We start from the raw sequence: 13,945 nt of genomic DNA, 5'->3' as shown, positions 1-13,945 counted from the left end.
GTGACCGTGATTTCAGATTCCAGATGCTGGTTTCTGAGTGGAGCTGTGGACTCTCCAGGACCCATCACTGAGGAGCAGCAGCATCTCCAGGGTCCCTGGGGCCCGGGGCTCTGAGGGAGGCTCCAAAGTCCCAGCACGAGGTCACCGCGGGGCCTGGGGCTCTGAGGGAGGCTCCACAGTCCTGGCATGAGGTCACCGCGGGGCCCAGGGCCCAGGCACAGCAGCCACCAAGAGGAGGCCGGCGTGGACGCCTTGCAGAGAGTGAATTCCAAAGACAGCTCCTCCTGCTCCGAGACCCTCGCTCCCGAGCCACACTCAGCAGGTGACACGCAACAAGACCCTCGGGGTGAGGGTCAGGGTCAGGGTCAGGGTCAGGGTGAGGGTCAGGGTCAGGGTCAGTGTGAGGGTCAGGGTCAGGGTCAGGGTTAGGGTCAGGGTCAGGGTCTGGGTGAGGGTCAGGGTCAGGGTCAGGGTCAGGGTGAGGGTTGGGGTCAGGGTCAGGGTCAGGGTTAAGGTCAGGGTTAGGGTTAGGGTCAGGGTCAGGGTCAGGTTCAGGGTCAGGGTGAGGGTCAGGGTGAGGGTCAGGGTGAGGGTCAGGGTCAGGGTGAGGGTCAGGGTGAGGGTCGGGGTTAGGGTCGGGTCAGGGTCGGGGTTAGGGTCAGGGTCAGGGTGAGGGTCAGGGTGAGGGTCAGGGTGAGGGTCAGGGTCAGAGTCAGGGTCAGGGTCAGGGTGAGGGTCAGGGTCAGGGTCAGAGTCAGGGTCAGGGTCAGGGTGAGGGTCAGGGTCAGAGTCAGGGTTAGGGTCAGGGTCAGGGAGCCCAGGCTCCATTCATGCCCGGGAGAGGCTGCGGCAGCCCAGGGCATTCTGGTGCCTGGCAGACAAGGAGCGAATTTTGGCCGTCACCCTCTCTGAAAGTGTGGAGACGCAGGGCCTGGGTCCCAGGGTTGTCTCAGTCTCAGTGCAGCCCCTCAAAATGGGGGGCCCATGCCCAGCACCCCGGGTGGGGAAGAGCAGGCAGCTAGCTGGAGCCTCTGGCCATTTCAAAAGAGGCCCCATTCCCTGGGCCTCGAGGGAGTGGCTGTGTACATGCAGACAGGCACTAACCCAAGTACGCACACACATACACGCACACGTGTACACACACACATGGATATTTGTACATACACACACATACACGTGCACACAGGCCTGTGAACACAGGGATGCATGAAGGAGGCTCCCCTCTCTGCACCCCTAAGCTGCCTTCCAAAGGGACAGGTCCTGATTTCCCTGTGGTGGGACCCCGAGCGTGCCCGGCTCTGCGGGGCCAGGTAATGCACACCAACTCAGGGTCTGCTGAGGCAGGTGCACTGGCGACGGTGGACAGCAGAGAAGCGGGATGCCTGGCGGCAGGGACTCTGCCCTCATAGCTCCTCTGCCAGGGAGGGACCAGGTCCCACTGTCAACCAAGGGAAGCCAGGCCCTGGCCACCCGGCCCTGCATTTCAGAGGGGCCAGCACCCAGTGCTCTGGGGTCTTAGTCACTGAATGAGCCTGGGCACCTGCCTGCCCTCTCTGGCCTCAGTCTACCCCTGTACTGCTGGGCAGCAGATCAGGGCATAGCAAAGGACCATTTCAGCTCTGCCGGTGCCACCTTGCTGAAGTCCTGGCCGCTTTTTCCTGCATCCCGGGGTTTTCTGACAAAAGAGGAGCATGTTAGTGCTTGAAATGGCCTTACCTCTTGCTATTTTTGCAGGAGGCCTGAACGCAAGTGTTAAAAATAGAAATAATGAGGGAAAGCAGCAGCTTCTGCCCTTGAGTCCTGAGGCCAGGACAGGGCTCCCAGGATTCTCTCCGAACTCGTGATGATAAATGATCATTGGGCTGCATTTGTCCTTAGCTAATTTATCCTCGGCCTAGAGAGAAAGTTTCTGCCTTTTTTTTTTTTTTAAGAGGAAAGCTGGAAAGGTGCTTCAGGCCTAATATCTTTGCTTGGTCTCTTTTTTGGGCACTGGGCCCTGTATTTTCCACCTGGCAATGCCGTGTGGGGCTTGTTCCAGGCGCTCTACGGGCCTCGTGCCGCCTGTGCTGGCCGGAGCCAGCGTGGCGATCAGATGTCTGGGTGTGCCTGGCACGACCCCACCTCACTGCTCCCCTGAGCTGCCTTTCCCCTGCAGAGGGGCCAAGGAGCACCCCTGAGAGGCCGTGAGTGTCAGCAAAAAAGGCACGGCAGGGCGGGGACAGGGCAGGGTGAGCAGGACTCCAGCGCGTGGTGGCCACGAGTCCCAGCTCTCAGAGGAACAGGCCTTGAAGATGCAGGGAGGTTTGCACCGGCAAAAGCCTCGGCATGTCTCTTTATTTTTACCTTACATGCACCGCCACCGCGGCTTCCTGCTGTAGCCTCTCCCCACCCGAGAGGCATTCCCAGCCCCCAGGACCACAGAGAGGGGCAGGGGTCTTCAGTGTGGCTAAGGGCCACCGCCTGCAGCACCTGGGATGGAGCTGCCAACTACCCCCATCCTCAGAGCTGAAGTCTCCTATCGTTTGGGCCTTGACTTTCTTAATGCGAGATACAGCTCAAAGCTTGCGGTCACATTTCTGTCTTCGGGTGCTAAAACTGCATTTCCTTCTTGAGTTCCATGTTTCAGGGAGAGAATCATGAAGAAACAGAATAAAGGACTTTGTTGCAAGCTGCAGTCATAAAGAAGGACATGTGGGTGAGGCTGGGAGCCCGGGGAGCCTGGTGTCAGCTCCAATCCGAGCAGCGGGGCCAGCAGGAAGACCCGGCCTCTGTGAGTGTGTGGGGTGCTTTGGAGATGGGGGTATGTTTAAACTTTGTCTCTTACATGTTATTCCCATGGCAGGCTCTGCACCAGTCCCGGCACTGCCTGCGGCATCTGATTCTGCCAGTGCTGCCCACTTAGCTTTTGGGTACATGGAAGTTCTGCATCGTGGTTCCTGCTGAAGAAGGGAGTGTGTGGCTGTGTATGTGTGTGTGCACAGGCATGCACACACCTGTGTTTACGTGAACACATATGAGCAAGTGCATGTGTATACGCATGAACACGTGTGTGCACTGAGGTACATGCATGTGTGCATTCGCCTACACGTACGTGTGTGTGTGCACGTGGTACACATGTGCGATTGGCAAGCGTGTGCACACATATGTATATGGGCACATGTATATGCAGGCATGTATGCACGTTTGGGCACATATATGTACAGGCATGTATGCACATGTGGGTGTGCATGTATATTATATGAACACACGTGTGCGTCCATTTACAGGCATGTGTGCATGTATGTGTGTTTGGCGTGTGTGTATTTGTTACGTATATGTGGCCACACACAGATACAGGTATGTGTACACACGTGCACGCATGCTTGCCCAGATACAGACCTGCATGCCTCCCTGCCCTCCATCCCGCCTTTGGGGTCTCCATCACCGCTGCTTGTTGATAGGCCTTGAAAAGGTCCAGGCTGGCAGGCATGTCCTGCTGCCCAGGTGGGCAGGAGTGGGAACAGCATATCTGGGCCTTCTCCAGGTTTCCTCTGTCGGCCCGGAGGAGGGCAATCACGACGCAATTTCTTACAATAATGATACCTCACATTGCATAATCGTTCATGTCCTTCAAAATATTGAAAATCGTAGCACAGAAAGTTTGGAGGGTTCCACAGCAACTCAGCACCACGAAGTCGGCCACGGCCCCACACGTCGACAGCTCGGTTGGGTGACGTGGCCGGCCCCGGGGACGCCTCTTTCTGCTGACGTTCATCCACATCCACATCCAGAGCTTCTCGGTGTCCAGGAGATGCTGCCAGCTCCTGGCCCCAGGATGGGTGTGAGGCTGTGGCCCCGGGGTAGGTCCCACCAGGGTCTGAAACGGTGCCCTGAGGTGGAGGGAGGTTGGGGGCAGTGAATCCTGCTTTGAGAACTGCTGTCAGCTGTTCGGGGTGGATGGGGTGTGGGCTCGGGGCTGCGTCTGACATGTAGGTTGGCTCCAGCTATCGCCCCAGATAGGGTCTGTCCGCAGCAGCAGTGGGATGAGTGCTGAGCTGAGGGCCCAGCGTGTGGGCTGAGTAGTTTGCTGGCCACATCCAAGCTCTACTGGGGAAAGAAGTCCGCTGGTGCCTGTGGTAGGAAACCAGTGCCTCACCCTGGGGCCGGATCAGGGGATCTGGGGGGTGGGAAGTGCTGTCCTCGGCTTGGCTGCTCTCTGTGCGCTGGACAATCCAACCCAAATGCACATGTGTGTGTGAGCTCATGGTGAGCAGAGCCTCCCGCTTCGGCAGAGGTCTGTGACCGCCTCCGGAGCGCCTTCCCTTAAAGACACCACCGAGGCCTGGTGGACGTCACAAGTGTCCTGCCCAAGGCCCTGTGATTACTGGACTCCCTCGACCTGCTGCCTCCGACTCTTCCTCACTTTCTAAACCTTCTCTCCGCTTCCTGGGGAGCTCCTTCTGCACGACGTGTCCTGGCTCCTGCGCTGCCACACCGACCACGTCCCTCTTTCAGCCGGTCCCCGATACTGAGCATCTTAGAGGCAGCCACTCTTCACAGACCTGGTTGCCCATCTTCCACCATTTGCATCTCCTCCTGTGCACAGAGGAAGAAACCAAGGCTTCCAGCCCCGGAGCTGGCAAACGCAGAGACCCCAGGATCCCTGTGTGCCCGGACCGCTGGCCTTTCCCTCTGCTGCCTGGGGTGTCCTGAAGTACCGGGCTCGGGGGTGGAACCCGCACGTGGAACCAGGACAAGCAGGCCACACGGAGGGACGCTGACCACGTCCCTGAAGCTGCAGTGGCGAGGAGGGGACTGACTTCAGTGTGAGCTCAGGAAGGCAGCGTCCGACTCGGATTTTAGAAATGGACAGAAACCCCCACGTGGTGTCTCCTTGGTTTAACCGAGAGATGCTGAGGCCTGGTGTCCGCTACCCTCCCTCCCGCAGGCCAGACTCAAGAGGAGGCAGTGCAGGAGGATGGCACAGCTGGGCCTGTCTCCTCGCGGCCCGGATGCGGCGTCGGCCACCATGTGGTCTCTGCATGCGGGCGGGTGGGCTCTGCAAGGCCTTGTCGGGGAGAGGGCGGGCGCTGGGGCCGCATCGCACCCCTGATTCGTGTCCTCCAGCCTGTTTCCTTGCCTTACGTGGGACACAATCACCACCTGCGGGGAGTCCTGCTGCTGCACGACAGTGAGTAGAGGTGCCCGGCACGGGCACACGGCAGGCACTCGGCCAGCGCTCACTCCTGGGTCCTCGTGTGCCTGAGAACCACTAGGCTTCAGGCTTCCAAGAGGCGTCTCGCAGGGGCGGTCTCTCTGACCTCGCCTCTGCCCCGTGTCTGGATCCCTCGTGCGGGGCCCCCAGACCAGAGGCAGCCGGGAGGTGGAGTCCGGACGCGGAGGGAGAGACAGGATCTCCGAATTCGGTGGTTATGGGTGGACAGTGGCAGCCAGAATTACACACCAGTCCCACAGCGGGGGTTTTAAGCACTAATATTTTACAGGTGAAAAGCTACATCTCCCACGGCAGATAGCCACCATCACGGCTGTTAGATGCCTGCGGACCGGACGATGCATCTAAAGGAAAACGGACCCAGGCGGGAAGACCAGCGGCCGCCGGAGTGTTGGCAGAAGCAGGCCCGTTGCTGAATCGTGACGTTTGTAGGAATCGCTGTTTTAGCCGCTGTTGGCTCCTCTCAAACTCCTGACCGACCCCAAGAGCTGCCGGGAAGCCCCTTCCCCTGCGACTCCTCAGGGACACGGGCTCCGGCTGCAGCCTCAAGTGACCCCTTTGCAGGAATCCAAGAAAAGAGAAGCTGCTTCCGTGGATTTCTGTCCCAGATGAAGCCGCAGCGGCAGGAAGTGGTAGCTGGCTGCTCCCAGGGTCTGTTTGGCTGGGACAAGAGGTCTCAAAGCTGTCCCTGGGAAGGAGCTTAGGCAGTGCTGAGCTGATGTTCAGGGGGGCAGAGGGAGAGACAGGGAAAAAGCTTAGGCAGTGCTGAGCGATGTTCGCGGGGGCAGAGGGAGAGACAGGGCCGGAGACACGGGGAACACGGTCCAGAGGCAGCGGGGAGCAGTGGGAGGGAGAGCCAGACCCTCTGCGACACCGGCTGTGGGCTGGGACAACGGGGGAGGGTGAGGCAGTCCCAGCTCTCAGGGCCTCTGGCCCAGGATGGGGTGTGAGATGGCCAAGCTGCCGTGGGGCCGCCCAGGAGGAGGAGAAGAAAACCCATCGGGGAGGGCTCACGGGCCTGGTGGTATCTGCAGAGGCTCCTGAAGGGTGTGTGAGAGTGTCCAGGAAGGGTGCTTGGAGGGAGCCCTGGGCGAGTGGCCGGCACGAACAAAGGCCTAGGGTGCCCAGAGCCCTGTGTGGGTCGGAGCTGGGTCTTTCCAGGTCAGGGTTAAGGTTCGGGCTATGTCTCTTTTCCACAGCCCTTGAGAGCAGTAAGATTTCCGAAAATGTAGCTTGCATGGTTTCTGACAGTCAGAAATAATCCACATGGTAGGCTTTCTGTAATCCTGTACTTTAAAATTGGCATCGCAGACCAATGCCCCTGCAGACAGCAGCCTGGGCCTCCAAATGGAGGGGCCTGCTGGGGAATGAGCTGTCTCGGGGGTCCACACTGGAGGAGGCGGTGGAGCCACGCCCAGGCTGGAAAGCCTCTATGCATAGCGGGCCCCGGAGCCGCAGGTCCCTGGTGCAGGGGGTGGAGGTCAGGCAGGCCCTGGGCAGCCAACTGCTGCCCGAAGCCCACCCTGAGGAGGGAGGGAGGCAGAAGAGGAGGCAGGACAGATCCCTTGGGGGAGGCAAAGCCACTTCCCCAGACCCAGCAGTGCCCATATCTGGGGGACCCCAGGAAGGGCCGGCACTGCGTGGACACCCCTCCGGCCAGGCCCTTGGTTCCAAGTTCACACTGGCTCCCTGTGGAATGGTCTGATGGACAGGAGTCTGACCTGGAGAATCCATGCCTCTCACACATGGAGCTGGGCAACAGCTGGGACCTGCCCTGCTCAGCCTCAGGCTCCCCGGAGGCTCCCCTGCCACAAGAGGGGCTGTCCCGGGTGCTTCGAGTGGAGTGAGCTAGAGGGAGTGGGACAGTAGGGCCGCCTGGGAGAGCCGGTCTTGCCCACCACCTGGCCGGAGCTGGACTGACGTCGGCTGGCTCCAAGTCCAGGAGGACACTCATGAACTCTGAGCTACTCAGAGGGTACGAGTCCTGCTGCAACACAGTGGTCTTTACAAAGTGTGAATGAACTGAAACTTCATAAATCGTCGAAATTTACAATATCCAAACAGAACTACCTCTTTTTTAGATTTATGTATTTAGTTATCGAGAGAGGGTCTCGCTCTGTCACCAGGCTGGGTGCAATCGTGGCTGACTGCAGCCGCGAACTCTCAGACCCAGGGGTCCTCGTGCCTCAGTCTTCTGAGTAGCTGGGACCACAGGTGGGAACCACCAGGCCCAGCTAAAATGCCTTAAAAAGAATCATCTAAGGCAGGGGTAGAAGCTACAGCTCCAGGGCCCAAGTCAGCCTCTGTTTTTGTCGCACAGGGGGCTAAAAATGATTTTTGTATCTTTAAATGGTTGGAAAATCCAGAGACTATTTTGTGACATGTGAAACTTATAGGAAATTCAAATTTTAGCTCCATAAACAAGGAGAGGTGGGGGCACAGCCACACGCACTCATCGCGTGTGTCGAAGGCTGCTCTGAGCCACAGCGGCAGACGTGAGTGTTTTCACTGGAGGCAGAGTGACCTCATGGCCTGAAACGCATCGTCCTCCCTTCACACAGCAGTGTGTCCACCCAGTTCTCAGGCTCCTTGGCAAGGCTGGAGCCCCAAGGGGCTTCCTACCCCCGAGTTTCCCCTGCCCGCAGACCCCATAACCAGAAGCCGGCTCGCCCGGTGCCCTGATCCCACCCTGTCCATGCCACGGTCCCCTTCCTGTCCACACATCCCAGGTCTTCCCTGGCAGCCTTTGGTGACAAGTGCAGACATGCTGTCCCTTGTCGTCTGGGGTCCTTGGTCGCCTCTCACCTGTCACCCAGGTGGCAGGTGCGGCCCTCGGGCCCACTCTGAGGGTGATGGGCTGATGCTCCTGGACGGACATCAGGCTCCGTGATGGCTGGTCCTACACGGTCTTCCCCCGCTGTCCCTGAGGCCACGCCCCTCTCCTGCTGCAGAAACCTGGGTTTCCTACGCCAGGCTTAAATGAAAGCAGCCTTGGGACAGAAGTCCAAGAAAGGCCAAGAGGACTCCAGCTTGATTGTTCCTCAAGCCTGCTCTTGGCAGAGGGAACCGGGTAAATCTGAGGTACCGGGGAGAGGGCCTTGCCCCATGGGCAGGATTGTCACCGCCAGGACGGGGGCTGCTTTGGGTGCCGAGTCCTGGAAGCCGCTTGGACCCATCCACGACTTCTTCTGTGTGCTGCCGGCAGCTGACCAGCGGCCACACATCCTGGACGCGTGGGGATGGAGCCACAGGCAGGGTACAGTGGCAACCGCAGAGCTGGGACTTGCCAGGGGCACCGGTGGGGCCCAGCAGAGGCACCCATGGAAAGGAGTGAGTCCTCCAGGGCCGTCTAAGCAGTCGTGTTCCACCCATTCAGTAGCTTCAAAAACGGGCTCACGGTTTGGCTACAAGCCCAGGTCTCCGGCTCAGTTCCCTCACCTTAGGGCTCCCCGTGGTCATGGGCAACACAGCGTCCCACGTTCCAGATGGAGGTCAGGAGCGGAGGGGACAGGAGGTGAGGAGGTGAGTGGGCAGCGCCAACAAGGAGGGAACCCACCCATGCTCTAGACAGGGTTTAGGAGTGGAGGGGACTGAACAAAAGGAATCGTCTTCATTTCACCTTCTAGTAAAGAGAACAGGCTTCAGCCAAGGGAAGGAGGGTGGAAGTGCAGAGCCCTCCTGTGTGGGAGCCCTGGGACGGGGGCACCATCCCCCAGCCCCCAGGAGCCGCCGATCCCCCCGAGACCGGCCTGCACCTGCACATGCGGGGGGCGGGGGCCCGGAATTGTTCTGCCACAGTGGCCCAGCCGGCAGGGAGATCAGAGAAAGAAATAAAATCCTCAGACCTCACCGGGGGTCCTGAAGAGCAGCCTTTGCCCGGGGCCCTCACGCAGATCCCCGCGTCCACAGGGCATCGCGGTCCCTGTTACCATAAGTGATAATGCAGAAGTGTGATAAAAACCGTCTGTCGTTCATAAAATGTGATGATGCCTTTCTGCAAAGCCATAAGCCAGCCCGGGGCTCAGCCAAGAAACGGCTGTAAAATCTGGCGTCATGGCCTCAAAGCATACTTTCCAATATAAAGAATTTTCTAGGCAGCTGTTTCCAGAATTTATCTGTGTGCAATAATTGTACACCTAAAACTATGGCTGTGTTCCACGTCTGGTGGTCTCTTTAGCAGTTCCTCCCCTGTGACGGCGAGAAAGCGCCTTCTTAATGCGGATGGGCTCCGGGTGATGAGTGACCGCCTCAGGTTCGCTTGCTAATGACTTTGCCATCGGACATGAGCACAGGTGCCTGGGGAGGTGCCGTCTGTCTTTGTGATCCCCCAGGTTGCCAGGAAGGAGGAACTCATGCCTCTGTTGAGAAGAGCAGGTTTTGTCTTGGTTGGACTCAGAGGCCCTGAGAGCAGGAATTCCCCTCCCAAGGGCCCCCCAGGAGACCCCTCGGGCCAGGACTCCCAGGGCCCCCCAGGAGACCCCTCGGGACGGGACTCCCAAGGGCCCCCCAGGAGACCCCTCGGGACGGGAGTCCCAGGGCCCCCCAGGAGACCCCTCGGGACAGGACTCCCAGGGCCCACACAGAGCCTGGTGTTCGGAGGACAGAACCTGTGGGGAACAAAAAGCGGGCACAGCTGGGTTCGCACGGAAAGCCGGGGAGGGAGGGGGAGCTGGAGCCACAACTGGCCCCTTTGGCGGTGGGGGTGGCGGGGTACAGGGAGTCAATGGCCCCAGCCCCAGCGACAGCACAGCCGCCCCCCCAGGGGGAAGGGGATGCTGAATGGGACAGAGAACCCCACGTCCTCCACACCTGAGGCCATAGCCTGAGGCTTTCACTCCAGACCCAGACATGTACCGGCTCTGATAAGAAGTTCCCTGTAATTTATTCTCCCTTGAGTCTGAAATTTGCTTCTAAATATCCAATTTTGCTTGTCTGATATATGCGTTTTCATCTCGAATCACCAAGCCTGTAGATTACACTCATGCATGAAATATTTGGTGAATACCTTTTAATTTTACAAAATGCCTCCTTCTGAAATTACCCCTCCGTACCCGGGAAAACACAGAATGACATCACGTCACGGCCAGCTTGGAGGTACAAGTATTTTGCAAATCTTTTTTTTTTGAGACAGAGCCTTGCTCTGTCGCCCAGGCTGGAGTGCAGTGGCCGGATCTCAGCTCACTGCAAGCTCCGCCTCCCGGGTTTATGCCATTCTCCTGCCTCAGCTTCCCGAGTAGCTGGGACTACAGGCGCCCGCCACCACACCTGGCTGATTTTTTGTATTTTTAGTAGAGACGGGGTTTCACCGTGTTAGCCAGGATGGTCTCGAGCTCCTGACCCCGTGATCTGCCCGCCTCAGCCTCCCAAAGTGCTAGGATTACAGGCTTGAGCCACCGCGCCCGCCGCAAATCTTAACAATGTTGGCTTTCTACAAGCAAGTGGGCGAGTGTTGATGGACACAGAGTCACACTCTACCTGTTGGAGGAAGGGGACAATTTAATTGATGACATCTTTGGTTCCCGTCCCCATCCCCCCTGGGCCCCTCTGTACTGGGGGGCTGTGGCCTCGCGATGATCTAGGCCCACAGAGCAGCCCCCAAATCCTCTTCAGATTCCTTTCAACTCGGTGCTGTGACGTCTGTGACTTCATGAGAAAGGACGCGCTTCCAAGCAGCCGCTGAGAGCGACAGCCAGGCCGACTGGCAAACAGCCCACAGCCAGCACGGGGAGCCGCAGAAGCCACAGCGCCCACACAGGGGTCTCCATCCCCTCCATGGAGGTGCTCCCTGCCTATCCGCTGGGCCCACTCACAGGGCCTCTCCGCGGACGCTGCCCGGCCTCCCTCACCCCCTTGAGGCATCCCTCCGTCAGGTGCTGAGAACCTGCGTCTCTCACCTGCTTTTCCCAAGGCTGGAGCTTCCCCAGGATGAGAGCGGGGCCTGGGCTCCCAGCGCCTGTTTCTAGCCTGGGACCTGGCCCCTGGCTTGTGAGAGGACTGAAGTGGCTGTGTCTCCACACAGCTGACAGCTTCACAAGACAGAAGGGGAGGTCAGGGCCAAGCCCCAGTGATGAGAGGACTCAGAACCCCATGACCCGGCCACAGACGGCAGCTGGCTTAGTCCTCACGACAAGGTGAGAGCCAACAGCTCCCTCCCACCGTGGGAAACCAGCTCTGAGAGATTCCCCGACATGCCCAGGGCCGTCCGGCTGGCGAGGGACAAGCCAGACCTAACCCCTGTGTGCTGGCTCCAAGCCCACCCTCAGCCTGTCCCTCCCCCAGCGCTGGCCTGTCCCTCCCACACCCCTCCTGCTGCCTCCAGCACGGGGAGCCCCAGGGAAGGGCAGGAGCCCGGGAGGCAGATGTGGGCATCTTGTTCCTAAGTGTCCAGAATTCCAAGACGGCTTAGGGCTGAGTGGGTGAGGCTGGTGGAAAGGTCAAGTTTCTCTATAAAAATAGTGACCACAATAATAGCAACATATACTTTGTAGCGAAGACTCTCTGCGTGCAAACCCCTGAGGCTGGCCCAGCTGCGGCCACGCCAGGTGCCGTCTGCTGTGGGGCCAGCTCCTCCCTCCTCCTCCAGCTCCTCGGGCTGTCTGGTCTGGGGCTGTGGCTTTGGGGCCTCTGGGGCTCGGTGGCCTGCAGCCCATCCCCTTACCTTCAAGGGCCCCTTAGGGCACAGAGCGCCCCTTCGAGTAGCATCTCTGGGATGCAGGGCCGGCTGTGCCCCTGGGTGCTGCGCCCTCTGCTCTGCCTTCTCCAGCGCCCCGGTCAGGATCGGCCCCCCGACTCCGGCAGGAGCTTGGTTCAGCTGTCCCAGCCCTGGGCATCTTCTCCCTCAGACCGTGGCCTTGCAGGGCCCATGAGGGTCAAAAAGCAGAGTTCTGGCTGTTTTGTTTTTTGGGTTTTTTTTTTTTTTTGAGACAGGGTCCAGCTGTTGCTCAGGCTGGAGTGTAGTGGTGTGATCGCCACTCACTGCAGCCTGGATTTCCTGGATTCAGGTGATCCTCCGACCTCAGCCGCCTGAGTAGCTGGGACTACAGGCATGCACCACCACACCCGGCTGATGTCTGTGTTTTTTGTAGAGATGGGGTCTCCCTGTGTTCCCTCAGCTGCTCTCGAACTAGCTCAATCAATCCGTCCACCTAGGCCTCTGAAGTGCTGGGATGACAGGTGTGAGCCCCCGTGAGCCCGGTCCCTGAACATTTTTTGGAATCTTTCATGTAACTAAACTGTAGGCCTAGAAGTTTGGTCATTGCTCTAAGTAGCTTCTCGGTAGAGAACTAAGAATTCTGTGTTTGACAACTGTAGGGGCCACATCTGACCCACTCCCTTCTCTCCCCTCTGTCCCTGGCAGAGGCAGGGTCTGGCGCACAGCAGCTGCTAACCAAATGCAAAATCCAAGTTTTGGTCAGGCGTGGTGGCTCAAGCCTGTAATCCCAGCACTTTGGGAGGCCAAGACGGGCGGATCACGAGGTCAGGAGATCGAGACCATCCTGGCTAACACGGTGAAACCCCATCTCTACTAAAAAATACAAAAAACTAGCCGGGCGAGGTGGCAGGCGCCTGCAGTCCCAGCTACTAGGGAGGCTGAGGCAGGAGAATGGCATAAACCCGGGAGGCAGAGCTTGCAGTGAGCTAAGAGCCCACCACTGCACTCCAGCCTGGGTGACAGAGTGAGACTCTGTCTCAACAACTACAACAAAAAAAATCCAAGTTTGCGCGTCTTCTCTTCACCGGCCACAGGTCACCGTGGTCACGGGGCTGACGTCACTGCCCAGCCTCCCGCAGGCTCAGCTAGCGAGGGCTGGAGAAGCAGGCAGAGGTTTCCATGGAGGATAAAACTGGTGCCAGACGGTGCAGGACAAGGACGGGCTCTGGAGAAGGTGAGGTTTAAACGGGGTCCTGAAGAGAAGGAGAAAGTAGCCCAAAAAGAGGAGAAAGATGTGTGCACCCCAGACAGAGCAGAGGCCGCGGAGCCAGAGTGAACCTCAGCCAGGGAGGAGGAAGTCATTTTGCCCACAGCTGAGACCAGCCTGGTCTTCTGGCCCCGTGGCCCACGAGGCTCTTCCGACAGGCAGTTCCACACCTGCGGGCCCACCTCACACCTCCCTGCCCGCCGCTCACCAGGCCACAGTCCCTCCTCAGGGCCACCCCACACCTCCCCGTCAGGTGAAATTGTCTGGGCTGGCTTCTGTTTTAGGGGTAAATATTGGACTGCCCTGGTTCTCTGACGGTGATTGGTGTACCCTGAGATCCATGGTTTTCTTTTTTTTTTTTTTTTGAGTCGGGGTCCTGCTCTGTCACCCAGGCTGGAGTGCAGTGGCACGATCATCGCTCACTGCAGCCTCAAACTCCTGGCTTCAGGTGACCCTCCTGCTTCAGTCGCCCAAGTCGCTGGGACTGCAGGTGCACACCACCACACACAGCTATTTCTTAAAATGTTTATGGAGATGGGGTCTTGCTATGTTGCCCAGGCTGGTCTTGAACTCCTGGCCTCAAGCGATCCTCCACTTTGGCCTCCCTCTGGGATTACAGGTGTGAGCCTGTGTGCCTGGCCTAGCTCTATTTTCCAGCGCAGAAAGTACTAGGACCAGAAGTGTTTCAAGTTTCAGATGTTTCAGATTTTGCAATATTGGCACATACATAATGAGATATCTGGAGGATAGGATCCAAGTCTGAACATGAAATTTATTTGTTTCATGCACACCTTAGACACAGAGAAGGTAATTT

General features: G+C 58.6%; 1 protein-coding gene across 1 annotated transcript in view; it reads left to right on the top strand.

Moving 5' to 3' along the window:
- Positions 1-8,317: 8,317 nt before the first annotated feature.
- FAM20C (family with sequence similarity 20, member C) overlaps positions 8,318-13,945 on the top strand; it is an 83,301-nt gene continuing 77,673 nt past the window's right edge. The window contains exons 1-3 of the mRNA XM_011977584.1: positions 8,318-8,468; positions 8,656-8,734; positions 9,393-9,464. Of these exons, the coding sequence (XP_011832974.1) occupies positions 8,318-8,468; positions 8,656-8,734; positions 9,393-9,464 (302 nt within the window). The remainder of the gene's footprint in view (positions 8,469-8,655; positions 8,735-9,392; positions 9,465-13,945) is intronic.

The sequence above is a fragment of the Mandrillus leucophaeus genome, unplaced genomic scaffold (genome assembly GCF_000951045.1).
Source record: "Mandrillus leucophaeus isolate KB7577 unplaced genomic scaffold, Mleu.le_1.0 Scaffold180, whole genome shotgun sequence".
Classification (NCBI taxonomy): Eukaryota; Metazoa; Chordata; class Mammalia; order Primates; family Cercopithecidae; genus Mandrillus; species Mandrillus leucophaeus.
Note: the sequence above shows the minus strand (reverse complement) of the source record. Positions and strands in the feature narration are given on the sequence as shown.